This window comes from Coffea arabica, chromosome 1c (assembly GCF_036785885.1).
Source record: "Coffea arabica cultivar ET-39 chromosome 1c, Coffea Arabica ET-39 HiFi, whole genome shotgun sequence".
NCBI lineage: Eukaryota > Viridiplantae > Streptophyta > Magnoliopsida > Gentianales > Rubiaceae > Coffea > Coffea arabica.
In genome coordinates this window covers 57,021,496-57,035,827 of record NC_092310.1, presented here as the reverse complement: position 1 = coordinate 57,035,827, position 14,332 = coordinate 57,021,496, and the positions used below count along the sequence as shown (strand labels likewise).

Genomic DNA, 14,332 nt, shown 5'->3' with positions numbered 1-14,332 from the left:
GCTATTGCGGACAAGCCAGAGATATGAAGCGGGGATGGAATATTTTACCAACGTTGGAGAAGCGCTAGGCCACGCCACTCAAGCCATTATGTGCAAGAAAAAGGCAGTGACGAAACTTGCGTAGTCATTGGCTTCCTTAAGGACTACAAAAGCCCTGACATGTAGAATTTTCCTCATCATTCACAAGCTTTCATGGTTTACTTGTTTTGTTTTTGTATTTATTTTCCTTTCCATTGCATTCCTAGCTGTCTAATGAAAAAGGAAATTTATAGGTGCTGCAATAGAGATGCTACAAGGCAAACAATAATAATATATTGCTTTGGATGAGAGTGGCTTTACTTACGGGAAGCTTTCAATATTGTTGGAATGTTTTGTCAAAATACGTGAAATGAAGGCTGTAATAATTTGTAGTCTCTTTTCTTTCTTGTTTTTCGGCGAACAGGATAATAACTTGTTGTCCACTAGTTTTATTGAACGGAACGCCCTGATGCAAGCCTGCAAATGGAAGGATAATTTTGTCATTCTAACATCTTCAGGCGGTATTTGAGGATTCCTTGTACGGGCGAGACAGTATAAAACAACGGCTGACATAGCAGGGACAATTACGGAATTCATAAATTGGTGTAGGCTACCAATAAAGGGTAAACCCAATTATTAATAGGCTTTGGTTGGTTGGCCGCAAAAGGTCCAAAGCACAAAAGAGCAAAAAAAAAAAAGAAAAAAATGGAGAACCAAGAAGTGAAGAACAAGAGAGAAAAGCACCGACGAAGGCATGATTGGATGGACGGCCTGCCATATAAGCTTTGGTATTCGGCATTAGATAACGCTCGGCCAACCCCAATCCATCCTCTCCCCTCTTCTTTTATTGCTGTTTTGTTCTATGCGAACCTTAAAAATTGCTAGAAGCCTGCTTCGATTGCAAGTTTTTGCAAAATTTATGAATAAATCTTATATACACTGACAATGTATACACCATCACCGTTAGATTTATAACATATATATAAAAGTTAAATTTTAAATTCAAATTTTATATATTTGTTATTCATTCAATGCTGACAATGTATACACTGTCAGTGCAGAAAAAATTAATTCAAAAAAAAATTATATATTTATTATAATGATATGATGTATACGAAATGAAAAAATGATTAGAAAATACGTGTGAGAATTTTTCTATAAAAACTCGCAGCCCAAACAAGGCCTTAAGCACTTAGAAAGAAAAGAAAAAAAAATCCATTGGCTTTAATACTATCGATCCTAAAGTAATTTTTGAGGAGATAATATAGAGAAATTTGTTATTTGTTGTAATTATTTGGATTTGCTCCTTGTCTAAATAATAAACAACAAAGGACTTTTTTGGTATGGGATGTAGAGTGTGCATATTTCTTTTATTTAATGCATACGGTTGGTTTTCTTTTCTATTCTATATCTGCTGGCCTGCTGCTATTATTTGTCGAATTTATTACTATATTAGTTGCTTCATAACTTGTATTTCTTTTTCTCTAACTTTTTCTCATATATATATATATATATACACACGAGCAGGTGCAATAAGTGATTCGTTTGTTGGTGGAAAAGATCTTGGTGTGAAGTTAAAATTTAGAAGCAGTAAATTCAAATTTTATTCTCGCTTTTTTTTCATCCCACCATTGTTTAGAAAAAAAAATTGTGGATGCAATGAAGTACTTATGCATTATAAATAAATAATCAAATTGCACTTGCAACAAAAATAGAATAGAACTTTCCCTAAACAATGTACTTGTTCTGTCCTACAGCTTAGAAAGATAGAAACAATAATAATATTAAAAGCATTTTTAACATCTTATTTAGCCTTGGACCGGTTCCTAGGTGAGAAAAGTCAACCGTAAGAATCTAATAAAAAAAAAAAATCATAACTTGGACATAAGTTGTCGATATCTGACCAGTTGAAGGCCCCAACAAAACCATAATTTTTATGGATTTAACCAAAACTATTCCAATAAACCGACTCATGTGAAAGCTAATTAGGTGCAACAGTAATGACCTGTCTCTAATCCATTTAACGAGAAAAGACACCACTGGTGCTCCCATCATGATGAGCTTCATGGCTGATCCCCTTATTGGCGTCACCTGCGCGATAGTTGTGTTTGGATTGCATTTTTTATGAAAAAATTACTGTAGCAATTTAATGTATGTGAGAAAAAAAAGTTATAGAAAAATGTAATTGTCGTTTAATTTTTCGACGGAAAACAGCAATCCAGACAAGAAGGCTTTATATTTGTTTTTGTATCCAACTCCACTTTATTTTTATCAATTCTATTGGGAGAGGAGGCTTCGAATTAAAACAACAGCAAATTATTGTTTTAAAATTTTAGAATTTTCATGCATGTCACACAAATCCCCGATAAATATACCAGAAAAACTAAAAGTAAAAAAAAAAAAGGGAAAAAAAAAACGCATCAAACGCATTTATGCCTTCATTTTCTTCTTGAACAAATTACTATTTTGTACAGTTTTTACTCAATAATTTCTCTTTACAATTGGACGGTGAGGCTATTTGTCCCGTGTGCAAACGGTTTTTCTGCACAAAAGTTTATTCAAATTAGGGGATATTTTGTCTGACTCTCAAACTTCTTTCCTTTTCATCTTTTTCTTGTTAAGGTTTGGAGTATACTTTCAATTAACCCCAAATTAAAAAAAAAACTAAAAAAGGTGGTGAGATGTAAACGTCATGTTTTTATAGTACTTTCACCCCTCGAATACTAATAGTGTGCATATGACCTTGGGACGACAATAATAATATATTTTTGGTAGTACTATGAACTACAAAGCCTCTTAGGTGGCACCCCGCGCAGGAAGGCAACTTCCCATTTAAGCATCAGCGGTGAATAGATCAAGAGCATACATGCACGTGTTGCATCCTTGCCGTGTCCGAAAGGACAGCCTAAAACAATTATACACTTTTTTTTTTTATATATATATATTCAAACAAGGGGAGGGGGTTTGTCTAACGGTTGGGCATCCGTTAAGATATTTCACGTGTCATATTTTTTGAAATGAAAGATTAATTAAGAAAAGTAAAAAAATACGAGAAATGGTAGATAAGATTAAATAGAAATGTAAGAGAGGGTAATAATTATTAGCATATGTATAAATATGTTAGGTCAGGTGAATATTATATGTGTTAATGTGTATTCTATGGGCACCGTCAGTAAAATCCTTGAAAAAAAGTGTCAACTGGGTACTCTTTAAGATATATTTCAGGTATTATATTTTTGAAAATGTAAGATTAATGAGAGAAAGTAAATAAATACAAAGAATGACAGATAAGATTAAATAACGAAAGTATATAAATATAAGAAAATATAATAATTGTTAATATGTGTATATACATGACAGTTTAGGTGAACTATAAATGTATTAACAAGTGCTCAATTGTCATCTAGTGTTAAAGAGTAGTATAGTATTCCTTGCACGTAAAATAATAAAATTGCTGGAACATATATTTGAAAATTAAAAGGGTATTGATTCGGAGAATACTAGTGCCACTGTATTGGAGCTCTGAAAAATGAAGATCATCTGCATGTTTCATTGGGCCTTCGAGAAAACAAAACTGATTTCTTCTTCGCCGACCTCTGAAATTGGGCCTCTCATGTAATTAATCATCAGCCCACCAGAAATGCTACCTACAAACTTCATTCAAAATCCAGTCTCGCTCCCTCTCACACATAAAAATCTCCCCGTCCGCGAGGGTCGTGTAGCACGAGAAACCGCAGAAACGAGGAGAGAGAGAGCGGGGCTAGGGTTTTCGTCTGCGGAAGCTCATCGGCGACAACAACAATGATTTACGACGTCAACTCCCCACTTTTCCGATCCTTCCTCAGCCAGAAAGGAGGCTCCTCCGACAAGAGGTTCCCCTTTTTTACCCAGTGATTTATGTCGAGACTCCCTTTTTAGCTTTTGCATTTCTTCCTCTTTTTTTCTGGTGGGTGTTGAAAAGGGGGGGGGGGGTTTACAGTAATTAACAATAGAAAATGCAATAGATGGAAGAAAAAATGGGGGAGATTGTGTCTGTGGAGCTTGAGCTACAGGAAATCAATGTTCTCTCGCATAACATGCTTACTAGCCCTGTAATTGAATCCCTAATTATGGACTTCAATTTCTATGGGTTTATTTTAACCATGTTCTCGTGCAATTTGCATAAGCTGTTGTTTTTCTCTGGAAGCTCGCATTAAGGTGCTTCTCGTCGTTTGACTTAGAAAACGTCGCTAAATTTGGATATGGTTTTTTGAGGACGAATAAAAAGGAAAAAGCTACATGTTTTTTCTTTTCGGGGAACTTATGGCCATTGTTATGTGGCATGGAGTTTTTTTTTTTTACATGGATATAGCTGTGGTAATGCGTTACTTATTTTCTTCGAATTTTTGTAATACAAGGTTCTATTGCTTTAATTTGCCTTTCCAACAATAGTTTACCTTGAGATCCTGTTGTGAAGCTTCTTCTTGTGTTATTTTTGTCTGTTACCATCTTTTCATGGTTGACTTCCTTAACATTCATAATGCTATCTCTGCATTTCTGATGAAAAGATGAACGGGGCGTTTTAAGGGATCTTATTTGTGGTCATTGTAATTGCTATTATCCAGACATTCCCCTGATTTTCATTCATACTTTTGTAGGAAAAATGAGGAACAAAAGCCAAAGGAACAGAAGCCTAAAGCAAGTGAGAACAAGCCTATAATGACTGAATAATCTTCTTGTAATGATCGAGCGATCTCCTTGATGTGAGCCTTAAGATGCATGTGATGTAAAACTTTCAGTTACAGATGCTAAAGATGAAATTTGTTCGTGTTGTTTTCTGACTTCTGAAGTTGTAGTCCATCATTATGTAAGCCCTGCCTGGTTAAATACTGCCATTATGAGTTTTTGATGGATGGATATTTAGACTTAGAGGTGGTCAGGTCTTTCATATTTTGCATTGTGCATTGCTTCCAAGTACTGTATGAGAAGTTTCCTACTATATTTAATCCTTAAAGTTACAGTGAGCGCATCTAATTCTTAAGACGTAACATGATGGGTGTTGCACAAGTGTTTGTAATAATGACGTTTGACTGTTTTTAGAAGACAAAATAAAAGGGGGTTAAGAGGTCAAGTTACCTTTTCTTTTAGGGTCCCTTGTGCTTTTCGTGTAAGCCTTTCACGCATACAAGTCCGTCATTCTTGAATCGTCACATGACCTAGCAACTTCCTTGTAAGTTAGTTTAGAGAATCTGATTGGGCCGGTTTGACTCCGTGTGCAGTGCAGTTGTTAATCTGTGATTGTTCGAGCTCCAGTTACTAGGATTTTGGGGCAATGTAGGTTTATAAACCATGTTGCCACCGTGGCTACACTGAATTATGCTGGCGAAACTTCTTTTAGTGGTGAAGTGGCGATTCTTGCTATTGATCTGGTGTGTACCGATTTTGTTTAGTAAACATATTGCATATCTAATTTGATTATTTGCCATTCGCGCCGATTTGTTGTCCATGCATGCGTGAGATACCGAGTTGCCTCAGAAGGATCCTTAGGTACTTGCGCCCCGTTCTGCTTAATGCTCGCTGTGCAAGCTGCTGCTGTCGCCTGTCAGTTTGCGCCTCGCAAACCAAATCAGGGGCTACCCCGCGGCCACAGCACGGAGAAGTGCTTTGGGAATTATACACAGCCAAGGTAGGAGGCTGGCTTTTATGACTGAGAAGCGTCTTATGGTGTCGCATGGTACATTGTCATCGCTTAGCTCCAAATGGTTGTCTTGTGCAAGTGGAACTCCATTTCCCTCCTTTATGTTTGACGGCAAGATTCACCAAAATGCATTTGTACCACGGAAGATGCGTTTTGTCGTCTCAAGCCCCCTTTTTTTTTTTTGCCCTTTTTATTGTCTTTGGGGGGGGGGGGGGGGGCGGGGCCGGGTTCAAGCTGGGTCTTTTTTTATGTAGACTTGTAGAGAGCATATTTCTGGTGGCGATTGGACAAGGGCTTTGGCCTTAGTAGTTGTATTCCCGAAAGAAATCCGTTTCAGGGCTGGAATTTGTTGAGAGGCCTGTCGGCCTTTGAAGTGACGGGAACTTTCAGCCTCAACCCTAACCTGACTATGGGAACGGTCTTGCAGCCACTCGCGGCCCTTGCTAGTGCCAGTCACCCTCGTTATGCTTGCTAATCAGTGTGACAACTGGCAGACGAAACTCGGAAATAAGACCGAGAGTACATTTCTTCCATGGTACGGACGCATCTACAAGTCAGCAGCTTACGGAGGCTTCTGTAATAATTCTTGGGTTAGTAGTTGAATCATAAACATTTTGTGTGCTAATAATAAAATGTTACTGCCGTTAAAAAGACCTTTTTTTTTTTTTTTCTAAGACAAACCCGTTAGAGAGACTTGAAGCGGGGATTGAAAGAAAAAAAGGAGAGTTTGGCATTGCAGTACCGACACCTAAATAGCACGTAAAATTAGTATACATGCAATAGGCGCGTAATTTTCCGGTGATCAAGTAGACATAAAATATAGTAAATGTATTGGATGAGTGGAGTTTTGTCGATAACGGGATTGGTGGATAATTAGAAAGATCCTCGAGTGTTGTCAGCAGACATATCTGGGCCCATATTTCTTTTGAAAAGCTTGGATACCAAACGGTGCATGCATAGCGAATACTTGAGTAGCCATTGAGTGGCTTTCCATGTGCATTCATCAAGCCACCACCAAAGCCCCTCTCGGTCACCTATGCCGACCCCTTTGCTGGGTTTCCATTCTTAGCATTAGCCTGTCCGCGCGCTTGCTTTGTATGACTGGCTAACTGGTTGGTGGTCGATTAATGAATTGGTAGAGTATTAATTTCCCTGCAAACATAGAGGTCAATTCGAAGTAATAGCTGAATGACAGATTTGATGAATAGAATGTGCAAGCTTTAAATTCCGGAATGTGGACGTGATTCGGAAATGTCACGGAATAAGTAGTAGTAGTGTTTTCTTGAATCAGAAAAACACTTGTACTATTTCAATTTGTTTAGTTTGGCTCTGCGTGGTAATGTAGGATCGCCAGTCCCCTAGTGCATTTTCTAGTTGCAGAATCAGGAGCCCACCTACCATTCATTCATTAGTTGCCCAAAGCTGGATTCTGGAATATTAGTGAGAATAGGATGCCAAGACGGAGCGCATTATCATTATGATAACACTCTACTATCATCGATGAGCACGTAGTAGCTAATAAGCTGCGTGCGCTTGTGTTTGGTTTACTATTTCCTGTCTGCTGCTAGCGTATTTTTTGTTTCTGCATGTGATACATATATATTTTTTTTTTAATATGCAACCAGTTGACGACTGTAACTTGACTTGAGCAGTTCAGCCAGTGAAGGAACATCACCAAAATTACTACTCATTTGAAATGAAACTAGGAGTAAGGTTTAGCAATCTTGTTAGTATGTCTCAGTTGCCTGATAGATCAGGAGTATGTGTCAACAGTACTTAAATGTTGCGCAAAGAATGGGACCCTGACCCCGAGGCTGTTCAGGGAATTTCAAAGCAGAAAAGACAATTGAGTTTACATCTGGTGGTTAATGGTTATAGAAGAAGAAAGAAAAGTAGCAGTAAGAATTTCTTGTCCCTCCCATAGTCATTATAGAGTGTTAGTCGTAGTGCTTTTTATTCCTCTCTCCCTACCAGCAATTGCATTCCCTTTAGTCACGCCGCATTCACTCCCAACACTTTCTCCCCTGTCGTGTTGCCTTGCTCCAAAGTCCAACCCAGACAAACGCCTCTGACACACTTCACTTCACCTGCACCGTTTCTTCCCTCATCTCCCATTTTTCAATTCCTCCCTTGGCTGGCGGCTCTGTTGCCTGCACGACTTAGAGAGATGCCTGAGCTGTGCTTGTCTAGACCGTCCAGGACTCACCTCTCTAGTCTCCTCGTATCCAACTTCTTCCTCTTTTGTTCTTTCATCGTCTCCCACCCTCTCTACTTCACTTACCTCATCTTCTTCTCACCCTACCTTCTTAAGTTCCTCTCCTTTCTTTCCCCTCTCTTCATTACCACGTCCCTCTTGCTCCTTGCCCTCCTCACAGCCTCTCCTTGTCTCATAGTAAGTGGCAGCTTCTCCAGGGAATCATCCGATTCCCATGCCGAAAGCAAGGGGAGTTTCCTGACTGCTGCATATCATGCAGTTGTAGAAAGGCTGAGGTCCAAAATTGATGATCACATTGAGGAGGAACTTCTTTGTCTGGAGGACTTTGAGGCGTTCAAGATTGTGTTTGGCAATCCCACGACCCAGGATGATAAGGAAAGCCAAGTTGAAGTCTTTGATGCGGAAGTACTGGTTGAGGATACTTCTCTTAAAGCTTCAAAGGCTCCGGTTATTGCTGCATGCGTTGGACATCAAGATTTCGGCGTAACCTCAAACGAAGCATTAGCAAGTAAATTGGAATCAGAGTCAGAGACCTTTGTTGATTCGGAAAGTACCTGTGATGCAATGGAGGAGAAGAGGTCATTAGAGTGCTCCGGCTCCCTGAAAGAAGTAGATGAGTCTGAGAACGTGAAAGTGAATGCAACTGTGGAAAAGAAGAAAATCGAGCCACCCTGCACGGTGGCCAATAAAGCAGTTGACAATCATGGAGAAAAGTCACCAATGAGAAATGGATCCGAGGCAGCAGGTAATAAAATAAGACACACTACTACTACTACTAATGCTAGTAATTCAGCTGAAGTTGGTAAAGGCAACGGGATCATGGAGTCCAAGTCAAAGCTGCTAAAAGCGCATTCTCATAGTGTTGGCGCCAGTGCTGATTACACTAACGACAAGTGTATGTGGAAAGTACAGAAGAGTTCTCCATCCCTGGATTACAATCTTGGGGGCTATGGATCAATGAGGAAGGGGAAGGATTGGAAAAGGACATTGGCGTGCAAGCTTTTCGAGGAGAGAAACAATGCCGATGAAGGTGAAGGGATGGATTTATTGTGGGAGACCTACGAGGTGGAATCGAGTAAGAGCAAGGCAAACAGCAAGAGCAAGAAGAAGGGTCACAAGAAGAAATATGAGAGCAAGCATCGTGAATGCGAAGGTATCAGCTGCGATGGGCAGGATGAGGAGGAGGAGTCAGATGGGCAGTTTTGTTGCTTGCAAGCCCTTAAGTTGTCAGCAGGAAGGGTGAATTTGGGAATGGCAAGGCCTAATCTTGTTAAGATCTCTAAAGCCATTAAAGGAATTGGGTGGCTGCATAATCTGAGCAGGCATAGCAAGAAGGTGCACAGTGGAGACAGATTCTAATTTACTTCATACACTGACACTAGTCGTTAATTGGTGGTAGCATTGAGTAGCAGCGAGATTGTACTACTACTACTTAGTTTCTTTGAATATTTGTTCCTTGCTAGTATATATATAGTTTGTATCTTTTAGCGCCCATGCCAATTGTTAATAACAAAATCTTGTGCTCTGTAATTTCTTCAAGTTATGGATGAAAAAGCAGCAGATTCTTGACCGCATTAGCTCTAGCATGTCCGCGATAAACAGGACGTGGAGAAAGGAAGTGAAGCTAAATCCTTGGAGCCTCGAATCCTGATACGAATTTCCATCCTATTGAAATGGTCAAGGTCTGTGAACTTGTGAAGAGCAAGAGCCCTCCATTTTATTCTGTCTGGATTTTTTCGGATTCGGATTCGGCAAGTGCAGTAGTGCAAGTGTGGTCTTGTACGAGATCTGATGAGCTGTGGGCCTGCAGGCAGGCCCTGATTTAGCGAAATCACTCTTGGGTCTTCAACTGGCAATTTTTGGACGATTAGATCTGCTAGTTTGTTTAAAAAGCCCATGTGCCTTGCGTGCCTGTTATAGCCCCCTTTCTTCCATAAGGTGGGAAGTGAGCCTTTTTTTTTTTTTTTTGGGTCAAAAGAGCTTGAGCTTGAACTTGTGATTTTCAGCAAGTCACACTGTGACGGGACCATCATTCCACAGTATCAGGCCATACATTCTTGTGCCCTAGTGGGGGGGTTTTTTTTTTTAATAATTTATTTCCATGTTCCATTAACATTAATATTATTATAATCATGGTAATGAGAGAGAGAGAGACAAGAGAAATAATCAGCAGATAATGCGAAATAATTGGACGTTTACTTTTGTTACGCAACCATGATCGCATTATCGGACTCCCAATCCCATGTGAATTCCAGCTTGTTTGGTTACCGGAGTACGTAAAAGACTTGAACCAAAATTCAGTCATTATCACTTTTTTATCACAAGATCGGCATCATCACTTCTCATCATTATCATTTCTTCTTCAACAGTGAGTTAACGCTTCTTATCACAACAACAAACGTACCTTATAATTACTAGCGTCACTTAACATCCCTTCTAGAGATAGTAGTAGTAGTATTATTCAGTTTCTCGCCTCATCATCATGCGCAGGACAGGAGTGTGATGTGATGAACAGCACCTATCTGTAGAAGAAGATACGAAAACGCGCTCTCCTCTCTCTCTCACCACCGTCACCGCCGTCAACTCACTAGGCCCCAGTCCCCGCGTTCGTTGAGTTGAGACTTGAGAGGCCAGCAGCAGCACTGCAGCAGTAGTAGCCGCGGGAGGCAAACTACCACCGACATCTCTCTCCCACTCCCTCTTGCCTTCTTGCCCTCTTTTCATTTGCCATTTTCCTTGGAATATCGAAATTGCATCGCAACTAAAGTACATTGACATAGACAAAGCGATTCAACGAAATTATTATATTGTTATTGCTGCTTCCTGGGAATCTCTAGGATACGAAAGGAGGACATGGCGATTGGAAGGTTTCGGGCCTTACTCCGAGATCGGCCTCCCGCCCCTCGCCTTTCTACCTCCAACTCCTCGTCTTTCAAGCTCTTCGCCACTCTCCTCCTCGCCCTCGCCCTTTTCCTTTTCTCCACCCTCTCTCTCCTCCACTCCTCTTCCTCCCATTCCTCCGATCTCGACCAGGTCTGCTTCCCACCCTTCCTCCCTCATCCGTTCATTCTACTAATTCCCTCCCTCCCCATTCTCTTTAGCATTTCATGCATATATATGTTATTTAGGTCATGTGTTTATTCCTCTGCATATTCGTCATAGTTTGACTGTCTAATTAAAGGTAGAAATTAGTAACTCGATAATTATATTTGAAGGATATCGTGCTTTTCTTGCAGTGATTTTTATGCGTTCTGTCATTCCTACCCCATTTGGAACGTTTGTGCCCTGCCTTCACCTACAAATTTCTCTGTCACTCACATGTCTCATCTAGGGCTCATAACGCATTCATGTTGTATTAACAGGATTTTCTGTTGAATTTAGGGCTCTTTTGGTTTGGCCGGCGGAGGACGGTCTAGGAGGTCTGTACTGGCGCTGAAATCCGATCCCCTGAAGCCTAGACTCGATCAGATTCGAAAGCAAGCCGATGATCACCGATCTTTGGTTCTCGCTTATGCTTCCTATGCTAGGAAGCTCAAGCTTGAGAACTCTAAGCTTGTTAGGGTTTTTGCGGATCTTTCCCGGAACTACACTGATCTAATATCCAAACCTTTCTATCGCAGTCTGTTTGGCATGGATGCCGACTCAATTGACGAATCAGTGCTCAGACAGTTCGAGAAGGAGTTGAAGGAGAGGATTAAAATGACGCGGCAAGTTATCTCAGAGGCCAAAGAGAGTTTTGATAATCAACTCAAAATTCAGAAGCTGAAAGATAACATTTTTGCTGTGAATGAGCAGTTAACCAAGGTGAGGAAGCAGGCTGCTTTCTCAAGCTTGATTGCTGCAAAGTCGATCCCCAAGAGTTTGCACTGCGTGGCTATGAGGCTGATGGAAGAGCGAGTTGCGCACCCGGAGAAATATACTGATGAAGGGAAGCCTGTGCCACCAGAGTTTGAGGATCCAAAACTGTATCACTATGCCATCTTCTCTGATAATGTGATTGCTGCCTCCGTAGTCGTAAATTCTGCTGTCAACAACTCGAAAGAGCCATGGAAGCATGTGTTTCATGTGGTGACTGATAAGATGAACCTGGGGGCTATGCAAGTCATGTTCAAGATCAAGGATTACAACGGGGCGCACATTGAAGTGAAGGCTGTCGAAGATTACAAATTTTTGAACTCTTCTTATGTCCCAGTTCTTAGACAGCTCGAATCTGCAAATCTCCAGAAGTTTTACTTTGAAAATAAGCTGGAGAATGCAACAAAAGATACGACAAACATGAAATTCAGGAATCCCAAGTATCTTTCCATTTTGAATCATCTGAGGTTCTACTTGCCAGAAATGTACCCGAAATTGCACAGGATCTTGTTCTTGGATGATGATATTGTGGTGCAAAAGGATTTGACTGGGCTTTGGAAGATTGATATGGATGGGAAGGTGAATGGTGCCGTAGAGACATGCTTTGGGTCATTTCACCGGTATAAACAATACATGAATTTTTCTCATCCTTTAATTAACGCTAAATTCAATCCCAATGCATGTGCTTGGGCTTATGGGATGAATTTCTTCGACTTGGACGCATGGAGGAGGGAGAAATGTACTGAAGAATACCACTATTGGCAGAATCTGGTAAGCCTACATTGAAATTCAATATTTGCCCTTGATTAGTAACCCACGCATGTTAATTTCTGTGTGGTAGTGGTACAATTCTATTCAAGATAATCAATTCTATTCTTTCTTTTACCAAGTAACGTATTATTCTCGCCTTTTTTGGTATTAGGACTAGGATCAGCAACTGATTTGTTTATATGCTTGTATTGCTAATATCCTGGGGTTGCGGAGCCATAGCTTCATTGCCTTACTCTTTGCTGTGTTATGTATTATTTTCTGTTATCTATTATGTGCATCAAGGACATTAGCAATCAAAAAATTTCTTTTGTCACTGTTAAAATCACGAATATCTCTTTGGCAGAATGAAAATCGCACACTCTGGAAATTGGGAACATTGCCTCCAGGTCTCATCACATACTACTCAACAACGAAACCACTAGACAAGTCTTGGCATGTTTTGGGCCTTGGTTATAATCCATTCATCGACAAGGCTGAGATTACCAATGCTGCAGTTGTGCACTTTAACGGGAATCTGAAACCGTGGCTTGATATTGGCATGCTTCAGTATAGGCCCCTTTGGACAAAGTATGTTGACTATGAAAATGAGCATATCCAAGCCTGCAATTTTGGTCTATAGCTAATGTTATGAAGTGACATGTGTTGAAGGATTGCCCAAGCAAGTTTTGCCAGCACCTTTTCCTGTGGCCTGCGCACCTCTCTTACACGTAAATCAATTCTAATGTTTTATGCCTTAAAAACTTTCTTCTCTGTTCAACTTTCAGCATTCATCACTGCTATACTAGTCTAGAGTTCTACTCCTTAACTGTTCATAATGTTTACAGTTGAAATTTGGGGACTGAAAGTTAAGCTTTATAGAATGCTTTGTTTTTTTTTTCTAATTAACAAATTTGTACTATTAGAGATGCGCAATGATGTTGTGGGTAATGGTTACCAATTTTTTTCAGTTAAAGGTTTAATTGCTCCCATTTGTCTGCAGTTTGGAATTTTGTTTTTAGCTGCCCTTTCCACATATTGTTATTTGGATGGGCTTTATGAAATAATAGATGTAACCCTCTTAAGCTGTAAGTATATAAGTGAGGTGCCCAAATTTTGGATAATCAGTTTTCAAGTACCTGTCTTTTACCATTAGTAACAGGGACTTACATGTCTGACCTGCTGTCTCGATTGCTTTGTTCCTGTTTCTGAAACAATCTTTAGCCTCCACAAACTCTGGCATTGGCCTCTTATGTGTCTCGTGTGAAGTTCACATGTTGGTGTTGGGAAACTCATTAGGAAATAATTGAATCAATTGATGTTTTGCTTACATGACAGAAGCTCCTCATTGTCATTGGGCCCTTCAGTTTTCAATATGAGGATACACCTTGTTTCTTTCTATTTGGAATTGTGATATAGAGAATTTTTGTTGTGCAATAATAAGCTAAAGATAAGCTTGTTGCATTTATACATATATATTTTTAAAGAACTTCTTGTGTCTATATATATATATGTATGTGTATATATATGTATGTGTGTGTGTGTGTATGTATACATATTTTGATGGACTTTAGGGTAGTACTGGCCGTTATTAACAGCCAATTTCATTTTTCATTTTAGCTTTGACTGATTGTAGCTTGAAACCTATTTCGGGGTGGCAAGAAACTTTCACGTATAATATTTAGTAATGTTTTATTGGTTTTGTGTTTAATTTAACTAGGGCAGTATCCTGAATTTGTTTTTAGTTCTTATTTTGTTTGTTTATATGCTCACTTTCCTTTTCTTGTATTTGTTCTCATTCCCAAGGGGCAAAAAGTTTG

The 14,332-nt window shown here is 39.7% G+C and overlaps 3 protein-coding genes across 3 annotated transcripts; all 3 read left to right on the top strand.

Annotated features, from left to right (window-relative positions):
• The first annotated feature begins 3,684 nt into the window (after positions 1 to 3,684).
• Positions 3,685 to 5,026, top strand: LOC113732701 (wound-induced basic protein). The gene is made up of 2 exons (XM_027258633.2): positions 3,685 to 3,890; positions 4,656 to 5,026. Exons 1-2 carry the CDS (start codon positions 3,820 to 3,822, stop codon positions 4,726 to 4,728), a joined length of 144 nt encoding a protein of 47 aa, XP_027114434.1. The 5' UTR covers positions 3,685 to 3,819; the 3' UTR covers positions 4,729 to 5,026.
• A 2,621-nt stretch (positions 5,027 to 7,647) lies between these two features.
• On the top strand, positions 7,648 to 9,435 carry LOC113732694 (uncharacterized). The gene has a single exon (XM_027258626.2). It carries the CDS (start codon positions 7,863 to 7,865, stop codon positions 9,267 to 9,269), a length of 1,407 nt encoding a protein of 468 aa, XP_027114427.1. The 5' UTR covers positions 7,648 to 7,862; the 3' UTR covers positions 9,270 to 9,435.
• Positions 9,436 to 10,298: 863 nt separating this feature from the next.
• LOC113732686 (galacturonosyltransferase 8-like) lies at positions 10,299 to 13,514 on the top strand. Its single transcript, XM_027258614.2, has 3 exons — positions 10,299 to 10,943; positions 11,292 to 12,536; positions 12,880 to 13,514. The coding sequence occupies exons 1-3, from the start codon at positions 10,764 to 10,766 to the stop codon at positions 13,153 to 13,155; spliced, it is 1,701 nt and encodes a 566-aa protein (XP_027114415.1). The 5' UTR covers positions 10,299 to 10,763; the 3' UTR covers positions 13,156 to 13,514.
• The last annotated feature ends 818 nt before the right edge of the window (positions 13,515 to 14,332 follow it).

What these genes read in the sequence shown, in the direction of transcription:
- LOC113732701 (XM_027258633.2), top strand. Translation starts at nt 3,820, where the DNA reads ATGATTTACGACGTCAACTCCCCACTTTTCCGATCCTTCCTCAGCCAG. An exon ending in GGAGGCTCCTCCGACAAGAG is followed by an intron (nt 3,891 to 4,655) that starts GTTCCCCTTTTT and finishes ATACTTTTGTAG; the next exon opens with GAAAAATGAGGAACAAAAGC.
- LOC113732686 (XM_027258614.2), top strand. Translation starts at nt 10,764, where the DNA reads ATGGCGATTGGAAGGTTTCGGGCCTTACTCCGAGATCGGCCTCCCGCC. An exon ending in ATTCCTCCGATCTCGACCAG is followed by an intron (nt 10,944 to 11,291) that starts GTCTGCTTCCCA and finishes TGTTGAATTTAG; the next exon opens with GGCTCTTTTGGTTTGGCCGG. An exon ending in ACCACTATTGGCAGAATCTG is followed by an intron (nt 12,537 to 12,879) that starts GTAAGCCTACAT and finishes TCTCTTTGGCAG; the next exon opens with AATGAAAATCGCACACTCTG.
- LOC113732694 (XM_027258626.2), top strand. Translation starts at nt 7,863, where the DNA reads ATGCCTGAGCTGTGCTTGTCTAGACCGTCCAGGACTCACCTCTCTAGT.